At 38.6% G+C, this 10483-nt stretch overlaps 1 protein-coding gene across 1 annotated transcript; it reads left to right on the top strand.

Moving 5' to 3' along the window:
• The first annotated feature begins 2037 nt into the window (after positions 1–2037).
• On the top strand, positions 2038–7680 carry LOC133865819 (alpha-xylosidase 1). Its single transcript, XM_062302304.1, has 3 exons — positions 2038–2531; positions 2623–3305; positions 5519–7680. The coding sequence occupies exons 1-3, from the start codon at positions 2305–2307 to the stop codon at positions 7396–7398; spliced, it is 2790 nt and encodes a 929-aa protein (XP_062158288.1). The 5' UTR covers positions 2038–2304; the 3' UTR covers positions 7399–7680.
• The last annotated feature ends 2803 nt before the right edge of the window (positions 7681–10483 follow it).

Consider the following 10483-nt stretch of genomic DNA (forward strand, 5'->3'; position numbering starts at 1 on the left):
TATACACTTCTCTTACACCCAATATATCCTATGTAACGCTCATTTCCAAATGTGTTTTCAGAATTTTTTAAAGGAAAAAAAAAATTAAAAATGGGCACCACGTAGGACTGAGTGTAGGAGAGGTGTATAGCAAGTGTAACTGAACCATTTCTTTTATATATATATAAGAAATGATTTAAAGAAAAATAATTCTCCTACATCTTTCATACACCTCTAACACTAAAGAAAGATGGGAGATAATCATTTTTCTATACGTAGTTTTATAAATTATTTAATGATTATTTAGGCTAATAATAACTTGACATACTTTTTTTTTTTTTTTTTTTTAAAAAAAAAGTCTTAAAATCTTTATAATTTTTTATAAGAAAGGTCTAAAAGAAGTTAATAAATTCAAAATGACATAATCTTGAACATTTTATTAAATTAAAATTAGAATCTATTACTTTACTTGTAACATGACTGGGCTTTTGCCACAGAAAATGGGCTGCAATCACCTATTAGATATATATAGTGGCATAGATCATTCGATCCTCCGCCTGTCGTAATTCTTTTTCTCTTTTGTCTTTCTAGCCTTAAAAAAGACATATTATCCAATATAATTAAAAACATAATGTGATAATATCAACAATCTGTTAAGAGCTAACTATTATTAATTCAAAAGTCTTAAAAACTGGTGCGTATTGATTTGGTTAAACTATTAATAATCATTAGAAACGATAACACATTCCATTAACCTTTCGAGTATGATGTTTACCACAGTTAATTTCATACCAAAATATTTTAATTTAACACATTTTAATTCAACTTATAGATTAGCTCTTCGGTTACTTGAAATCTTGTCATATACTTGTTTTGAAACTAATTGTTAAAAGCCTGGCCATTGAACCTATATTTATTGAATACAAAATTTAGTTAATTAAACCTTAGACCTTTGGATCCCAGCTAACAACATTGGGACTAATCACGGACGTCGGACGGGTAGAGAAGTGGCAATATTTTACTGGCCCCGAACAGTCGGCAGGCCATACGATATCAGACAAAATCATTCACCGGACTGTCCTTTTTATACTGCAGATTATTTATTCTATCTAGACCTTATTATATAATACATTCTTCTTCATTTGCCCAGTATCAATGTATTTATGGGCACCATGTTCGAAGTAATCTTAAATATAATATTTATATCTTTGACAATTTTGATAAATTTATAATTTTTTTTTTTTTTTTTTTTTTAACAATGACTTATTTAAAAGTGAGTTAATATTGACCCATCAACAATATAGAATAAAAATATAATTTTTAACCTTAACTCTTCTTGGTTTCTTAATTGCCTGAAGATTGTCTCTTAGAATAATCACACGGACATCTTCCGTAATGCTTGCATATTTGACAATATAATTATGTTAAGCTCCCAGGTTAACAAACGGGGCCTAGTCATCATATTAATACAATTAATCAATCAAATCAACGAGACTAAATCAGCGAGAATCACGGCATGGGGACTTTCTGACTTCCAAGTCTCGGGTCGCGCACTAACAATCTAACATCACTCACAGTGGCGTTGTCCATTTTTTACACACCTCTAGACTAATCAACTCTAAAACAAAACACACAAATTTATCATATGAGTCCTTAAGTAATTCATATAAATCAATTTTTAGAAGTTAGACATGTATTTTAAGTTAACTTATACTTTATACATGTCTTGATATTGACTCAAATTCGACATGCAATTAAATAATTTAACAATTTTTTACACGACTAATTCGATATAAATTCATTACAAAATTAATAAATTAAAATTTAAAAAGCATATTTAAATTAATAAATATGGCTGGACCAATCACAATCAATGAAACACAAATTGCTGCACCTAGTTCACATTTCTATCCACCTACTACGGCTACCTTTCAGGATTCTAAGTCACGTCGGCGCAATCAAAAGCCATTTGGCTGAGTGATCGACGGTCATTAGATGATAGAAAGTGTATTACTCAGAGAGATATTCCATGATTCTTCCTATCCAACTGACCACAATTGAATGAAGGGTCAAGGTTGCCCCCAACACCACACAAGAAGAAGATAAACGACGGTGCGTGGTGGACCACACCAGTGGAGTCTTGGCCCACTCACCATCATCAGCACATCTGCACATGCTCACGATTTCCTCATCTCCTCACATGCACTTTCTCACTATTTCACACAATCCCACACTTCCTGGCCTCTATATCTATCGAACAAACCCAAGTTCCAACAGTCCCAAGTGACAGTCTCTTCACTTTCACTCGGCAGTAACTATTAACCAATGGTAACTTCTCTTACTCTCGCTTCTCTTCTTCTAGTTCTGCTCCTATGCACCGCCGGAGCAAACTCATCCTCCTCCTCCTCCACCCCTCCTACCAAGATTGGCAATGGCTACCGTCTGATCTCCCTCGGAGAGATCCCTGGTGGGGGTCTTGTGGGCCATCTCATAGTCAACCAGAAGAACAATATCTACGGCCCTGATCTCCCTCACTTGCAGCTCTTTGTCAAGTATGTACTACTACTATTACAGTCTAAAGGCTACATTATTGTATACCCTCTGAATAACCCTTTGATCTTTCTATTTTGTGATTTTGCACAGGCATGAGACTGAGGATCGTTTGAGGGTCCATATCACCGACGCGGAGACGCAGAGGTGGGAGGTACCGTACAATCTCTTGCCCAGAGAGCAACCTCCAAGGTTGCAGAAGACCATTGGGAGAAAAGGAAAGAACTCAGTAACGGTGTCAGAGTACTCTGGCTCGGAGCTCATCTTCAGCTGCATCGCTGACCCATTTGGGTTCGCAGTGAGGAGGAAATCAAACGGGGAAACCCTGTTCAACTCAAGCGCGGATGGGTCTGATCCATTTGGTAGTTTGGTTTTCAAGGACCAGTACCTGGAGATTTCCACCAAGTTACCCAAAGACGCGTCTTTGTACGGCCTCGGAGAGAACACCCAACCGCACGGAATCAAACTGTATCCCAATGATCCTTACACTTTGTACACCACTGATGTTTCGGCCATCACTCTTAACACTGATCTGTATGGTTCCCACCCGGTTTACATGGACCTTAGGAACAATGGTGGGCAGCCTTCTGCGCACGCGGTTTTGTTGCTCAACAGCAATGGGATGGACGTGTTCTACCGTGGGACTTCTTTGACGTACAAGGTTATTGGAGGTGTCTTTGATTTTTACTTCTTTCCTGGTCCTACACCTTTGGGTGTGGTTGATCAGTACACTTCCTTCATTGGCCGGCCAGCTCCAATGCCTTACTGGTCTCTGGGTATGATTAAATTCTCACCCTTTTCTCTTTCTTCCACCATATATTGTCGTCGATTATTACTTCGATCTGGTAGTGTTTTAAGTCACTGTCTTTACATTTAAGTTTTTGTGATTAGTGTGCTTAATTCAATTTGTTGCTGTTACGAGAATGAGATCTTTTAGAAATCCAATGATGGAATTGGTCTGATCAGAAAAAAAGTGATTTTCTCTTTAGTTAGTAGGTTTTAATAAACTCGGTTCATTTTTAGAAACTATAGTGTGTAGAATCATGCTACAGACAATATGATATTCTTCTTTGTCTTAATCCCCTCATCGATGACTTTTTGCCTTTAGCCTTGATATTATAAGATGATTAGGATATCCAAGAAATTAGAACCAGCTGATTGGTTTGGTATGTTGGAAAAGGTCTATTGATGGTTGATCAATAGGCTGTATATGCACATTTGGTATATGCACAACACTGTAGTATAGGGATGTTTTGTTATTTTATAATTTGGGTTGGTGGGTATGTCTCATATCTTTTTTCACTTTAGTGTTATTTTAAGGCTCTATTCTAATTTCTTAATCTGTTAATCTCCAGAAACAACTTTTAGGTCTGCAAATATCTTATCTCTTTGGTAAATAACTGAAAAATTAATTGTAATGTCCACATAAAAGATATGGCAATACGTGAAGTTGGAAGCTCTAGTTCCTCTCACTTTAGTTTCTTTCTGCATTTTGGCTTAACTTTTCAAGGGCAAAAATCTTCTAACTTTTTCACATAGTTGGATAAAATAAGTTGTGGACCCCTTAAAGCTCTGTCGTTAGTCGTTACTTTAATCTTTGCATACCATGTTGTCCTTTTAAAATCATCTTCCCTACATGAGGTGGAAATTGATGATCATTGTCCTTCTTCAATCACAATGCCGCCATGATTGCATGGTTGGGCCCCATATTATACCAATTCTAGGCGGCCATTTTAGTAATAAGCACTCCTGTACCTAGCCCAATACCCTGCATCTACCACTGCCATGTCTTGTGAGGAGAGACTGCTGCAGATCGTGGGGAATGTATACCGTGTGATTGTTGTCCCCTTGCTTTACAGCTACTCTCATGTCGGTAGGAGAAATGGTTACCTTGTTTGGTTAGAAAGCGTTAATAATAATTCTGCCATTGCCCTACACCTTATAAAGCCTTCTTAAACGTGGGCTTTTCTTGTAGCTGAACACAGTTGTAAAAGAAAATAAAAAAAGAAAATCTTTGGAGTAAATGAATTTTCAGGACAAATTAGTTTGCAAACTGGCATTGGCCGATGGGGTGCCACTCTGCTGTCTGCCTGTAGAGGTTACTCATTTAATGTTTCCAAATTTAGTTGACAATGTTACAAGTTCATTTCTAACTATTATATAATGACTTGTAAGACTCAGTTGTTTGTTCACTTTATGGAGAATGTGGAGCTAATGTTTGTTTCATATTGAGGAAGATAGACTAAAAATTCATGATAATTAGTCATTAGAATTTTCTTTATCTATTAAATGATTATATTGACCATCACTTTCGTCAGTTGATTGGACCGGTTGGTTGTGTCTAGCTTTTGCATTTTCTTTGTCAAGTTTCTAGCTTTTCTATTCATTGCAAGTAGACATGCTTGTTCTCCTATCTACCTCATTAAAATTTATTTACTTAATTTATTCCACTTCTTTATCATCTTGAAATTCAACCTGCTAATAACAATATGGGATAGGACCTAAATCTTGGGTTTCTTGAACCTATTCTCTCTTGAAATCTAGCTTGTTAAAATCTTGAACTTCCAATCAAATGCTAATATTTTCCTAAAAGTGCCATAATATGGAGTGGGTTTTTTTTTTTGGGGGGGGGGGGGGGGGGAGCATGATGCCCCTGATGTTCCCCTTCACTATGAAGTATTTGTACCCTCTAGCCCTAACCAAAAAAAAAAAAAGGGAATTGCACCCCTCCCCTCTAAACACCCAAGTATCTTTTGGTTTGTCAAACACCTTCCTTTGTCCCCCCTTTGAAGAATCCTGGTTCCACTACTAGGAATACCTCTAGCTGCTAAAAAATGTCAGACCTCTGCATCATGCCCTGTGCATTGCATGTTCCTTTTCCCAACATTTAATCAAATGGTTTGCTGATTTATAGATAATTCATTTGGAACTGCTTGTAGAAAGAAATTGAGAGGTCATATTAATTTATCATTTATATTTGATGCTACAGGATTCCACCAATGCAGGTGGGGTTACCATAACCTATCTGTAGTTGAAGATGTTGTTGAAAACTACAAAAAGGCTCAAATCCCTCTTGATGTGATATGGAATGATGATGATCACATGGATGGAAAAAAGGACTTCACCCTCAACCCCAACAACTACCCTCGTCCAAAGCTTTTAGCATTCCTAGACAAAATACATAGCATTGGTATGAAATACATTGTCATTATTGACCCTGGAATTGCTGTTAATTCCAGTTATGGCGTGTATCAAAGGGGCATTGCCAATGATGTTTTCATCAAGTATGCGGGTGAACCCTACTTAGCTCAAGTTTGGCCAGGAGCTGTAAACTTCCCTGACTTCCTTAACCCAAAAACCGTTTCATGGTGGGGTGATGAAATCCGACGTTTTCATGAACTTGTCCCTGTTGATGGTCTATGGATTGACATGAATGAAGTTTCAAATTTCTGCACTGGCTTGTGCAAAATCCCAAAGGGCAAGCAGTGCCCAACTGGTACCGGACCTGGTTGGATATGCTGCTTGGACTGCAAGAACATTACGGAGACAAGATGGGATGATCCACCTTACAAGATAAATGCTTCAGGTTTGCAGGTGCCAATAGGGTATAAAACCATAGCCACTAGTGCAGTTCACTACAATGGTGTTTTGGAGTATGATGCTCACAGTCTCTATGGTTTCTCTCAAACCGTTGCAACTAATAAAGCCCTTCAAGGACTTGAGGGCAAGAGACCATTCATACTATCTCGCTCCACTTATGTTGGTTCGGGCAAATATGCTGCCCATTGGACAGGTGATAATCAAGGCACTTGGGAGAATTTGAGGTACTCAATTTCCACTATGCTCAACTTTGGTATCTTTGGGGTGCCAATGGTTGGTTCAGATATATGCGGGTTCTATCCACAACCTACAGAAGAACTTTGCAACCGCTGGATTGAAGTTGGTGCTTTCTATCCCTTCTCAAGGGATCATGCAAACTACTATTCCCCAAGACAGGAGCTTTATCAATGGCAGTCAGTTGCTGAGTCTGCTCGAAATGCTCTGGGTATGAGGTATAAGCTCCTGCCTTACCTGTACACCTTGAGCTACGAGGCTCATATCAGTGGAGCCCCAATTGCCAGGCCACTTTTCTTCTCCTTCCCAAGTTACAGCGAGTGTTATGGGCTGAGCACCCAGTTCTTGCTAGGGAGCAGTCTCATGGTATCGCCAGTTCTTGAGCAAGGAAAGTCAGAGGTTCAAGCACTGTTTCCCCCCGGTACTTGGTACAGTTTGTTTGATATGACACAAACCATTGCATCAAAAGAGGGGAGCTATGTCACACTGGATGCACCTTTGCACGTGGTTAATGTGCATTTGTATCAGAATACCATTCTACCAATGCAGCAGGGTGGACTGATTTCAAAGGAAGCTAGAATGACACCTTTCAGCCTGATCGTGACATTCCCGGCCGGAGCCACTGAAGGAGCAGCCAAAGGGAACATTTTCCTTGATGAAGATGAGCTGCCTGAAATGAAACTTGGAAATGGGTACTCCACCTATGTTGATTTTTATGCAACCCTTACTAAGGGAACTGTGAAGGTCTGGTCACAGGTCCAGGAGAGCAAGTATGCTTTAGGTAAGGGTTGGTATATTGGAAAGATTGCGGTGCTGGGATTGGATGGAAGTGGAGGGGCATCTGCACTTGAGATTGATGGAAACCCGGTGACAGGTGCTTCAAACATAGAGCTGACCGCAACAGAGCAGAAGTTCCTCGGGGAGCTGGAAGATGGAGATGATAAGAAGAAGAGTGTGATGGTAGAGGTTAGTGGTTTGTCACTCGCTGTAGGAAAGAACTTCGCCATTTCCTGGAAAATGGGGACGAAAGGCTGAGGATTAGATGATAAGAGGTTCTTAGCTCTGTTTTCGACTGCCTATTTAGGATTTTTTTGCTTTTCTCTTTCTGATTGTTGATGCTTTTTTCATCGTCTTTTTTTGGGTTCTTGATGGAGAGGAGATGAGCTAATAAGTGTTCATCCTTTTTCATGCATGCAAGCCAAGAGAGTGAGGTTTATATCGACATTACTTTGCTTAAAGGCCCGCCATTCATGTTGTAGCTTAAAGAGCTGTAATGCAAATTTCTTGTCTTTTAAATTATATCTTTCTTCGTGTTCAGTCGTATTGGTTAATTCTTCCCTTCCCTTCCCGTCCTGCACGCACACATGGTTTCGTTCTCGATTTGTACCACATTTCCTTTCGATTTTCTGGTTTCAAAATGAGCTATTTGAAAACATAGTTTTTAAAAACGGAGTTAAGCATTTGCTAAGATTACGGTTTGGCCTTTAAAAATGCATCATTTTGCCTATGATTTGAAAACGTATGTGTAACACCCCGGTCCCATATTGGGAAGACATGAATAGTTCACAAAGTGAGTAGTTTATAAAGATACTCATGGGTGTTAAGTCTCACATTGCCTAGTTACTAGGTGAAACTGGGCTTTATAATGGATTCTTGGAAAAGCTTTAAATTGACTAGTCCTTTTGGAGTGATAGCGCAGATGTGGCTAGCGCTTTTCCTTGGGTCGTTATAAATGGTATCAGAGTCACCTAGTAACGCCAGGTCATGTGGTACTGGAGCATCGCATGACATGGCCCTGACGGGGACGTCAGGAGTTTAAGGGGGGGAGTTTGTAACACCCCGGTCCCATATTGGAAAGAGATAAATAGTTCACAGCGTGAGTAGTTTATAAAGATACTCATGGGTGTTAAGTCCCACATTGCCTAGTTAGTAGGTGAAACTGGGCTTTATAATGGATTCTTGGAAAAGCTTCAAATTGACTAGTCCTTTTGGAGTGATAGCGTAGATGTGGCTAGCACTTTTCCTTGGGTCGTTATAGTGTGTGTTTTCTACAATTTTTGATGTAGCATAGTGTAGTGAGTCACAAAATTAACAAACACAACTCACAACTTTTCAACAAAACCAAGAAAAATTAAGAATTTAAGGAAAAACTTAAGAAAAATCACTCCTAGAGTGTTTCTTATGAAAAACTGAGAGGAATGCAACATAAAATAGGCCCTAAGCTGTCTTTATTGGGTTTATTTTTAAAATAGTCATAAACCTATAAAACACGAAATGAAAACACTCTGCCGCGATTTTCATTTGAATTAGAAATGCGATAAAACCGTATGAATACTTTCGGTTGAATGAGCTTGCAATAGAATGCCTTGAAACTTGGTACTCAATTCAACGAGATGCGACCGTGATAGCATTCAGATTAGGTTTGACAATTTTAATACGATCCGCAAATCTGACATGAATATATAGGATTTAAGTTTAGGTTATAACATGTTTATGATCCGTCAACTTGTTTATGACACATTTATGATATGTTTACTACACATTTATGATGCATTTTTTACTATATTAGTTAAACGGGTTAACACGCCAACTCGTTTTTCTAAATCAAGTTCAGATGCCTTCGGTCTCGGTATTGGTCTCAATTTTGGACAATTCTTTTGATCACAGACCGACCAACACTTTGATTAGGGGTGATCAAATACCTGCAGCTCCTTCCCTAAAATCCCTTGTTTTAGTTGATTTTTTGCGGGTACGGGTCTAAAAATGATATACCCGTGCGAGGCAAGGCGGGGCGGGTTGGGGGTTTTTAAATTCCGGGGCCCCACCCCGCTGACCCTCTAAAAACCTAAAATTCTAAAAATCCTACCCGGCTACGTACCAAGCCCTTCATCATTTCTATTTTCTTCTTCTTCTTGCGTGGCGGTCACCTACCCTTCTTCTTCTTCCTTTTCTCCTTCACCCCCTCACCCCCTTCCGCCCTGGAAGAAACTATTTTCCCAGAAAAAATCCTAAGTTCTCCGTCTTCCCTTTTCTTCCCCTATGCCGCACAACGCCACAGCCTCGATCGATCGTTCCCATCTTCGCTGGCTTTGCCGATCCTGTGGCCTGTGGGGACGTCATGAACATGCAGTTTCAAGACTTGGAAGATCGGCTTCAATACTGGTTGTGGCTCTGCGATTGCATCATCGTCCATAGGTTGGTATTTCTCTCATTCTCTGACTTCTGTTGTTATCATTTCTTTATGAATATATGTGGCTTGAATGTAGGTATTGATTATATTAAATATGGGTATTGAATCTGGCTTTAGTTTGATTTTTTTTTGATGTTTTGGCCTGAATCAAGAATACCTGCACAACCCACAAACCCCACGTCCCTTGCCCCGCACGAATGTCACTGTTTTACATAGGTGTAAATTTGTGAACCCGCACCCCTACAAGACGAAGGCAAAAAAAAGGTCAAAAAAAAAGGGCATTTCCTGCCCATGCTCGGCCCTAACTTTGATGGAGGCTCTCTCAAACTAAATTGTTGAACCTCTATTAATAAACATTAGAACTAGCATTTTGAATAAGCTTTTGAGCACCACTAAAATTGTCATGTCAGAATTAAAAGACATGATCTTTTCATTGTGACTGGTCTAGTCTGACCTGCATGATTTTTCAACCGCCATTTTTTAAAATGTACTCCCAAAAGAGACTGTTGGTAATTTTATTTAAAATTTCACTTTTTGACATGTTAAATGGCGACTTTAGTTGACTTCAAGTAAATACTTTTAAAACACATACCCGTTTCAAAACAAAGAAATGCTTTAATAATATGCCTAAACCTAAGCCACGACAGTTGAATGAAGTACAGGTGAGGTCTCTGACCAGTCATGAAGTTGCATCGAAGCTTCAATGGGTTTTGACATTTTCTTGATAAAGTCTTTATTTTTTTTTTTGTTTTTTTGGAACAATTTTTTCTTTTTGAACAATAGAACAATGAAATTTGATCATTTTGAATAAAGTTGTACCATTCTTATTACTCAATTATTGAAATATAACATATTGTTTTAACAAAATAATATCATATAAATAATCTGAAATTTTTTTTATCCAAACCTAATATATGTTAAACGGCAGTC

Source organism: Alnus glutinosa, chromosome 4 (genome assembly GCF_958979055.1).
Source record: "Alnus glutinosa chromosome 4, dhAlnGlut1.1, whole genome shotgun sequence".
Taxonomy (NCBI): Eukaryota; Viridiplantae; Streptophyta; class Magnoliopsida; order Fagales; family Betulaceae; genus Alnus; species Alnus glutinosa.

What these genes read in the sequence shown, in the direction of transcription:
- LOC133865819 (XM_062302304.1), top strand. Translation starts at nt 2,305, where the DNA reads ATGGTAACTTCTCTTACTCTCGCTTCTCTTCTTCTAGTTCTGCTCCTA. An exon ending in CACTTGCAGCTCTTTGTCAA is followed by an intron (nt 2,532 to 2,622) that starts GTATGTACTACT and finishes GATTTTGCACAG; the next exon opens with GCATGAGACTGAGGATCGTT. An exon ending in AATGCCTTACTGGTCTCTGG is followed by an intron (nt 3,306 to 5,518) that starts GTATGATTAAAT and finishes TTGATGCTACAG; the next exon opens with GATTCCACCAATGCAGGTGG.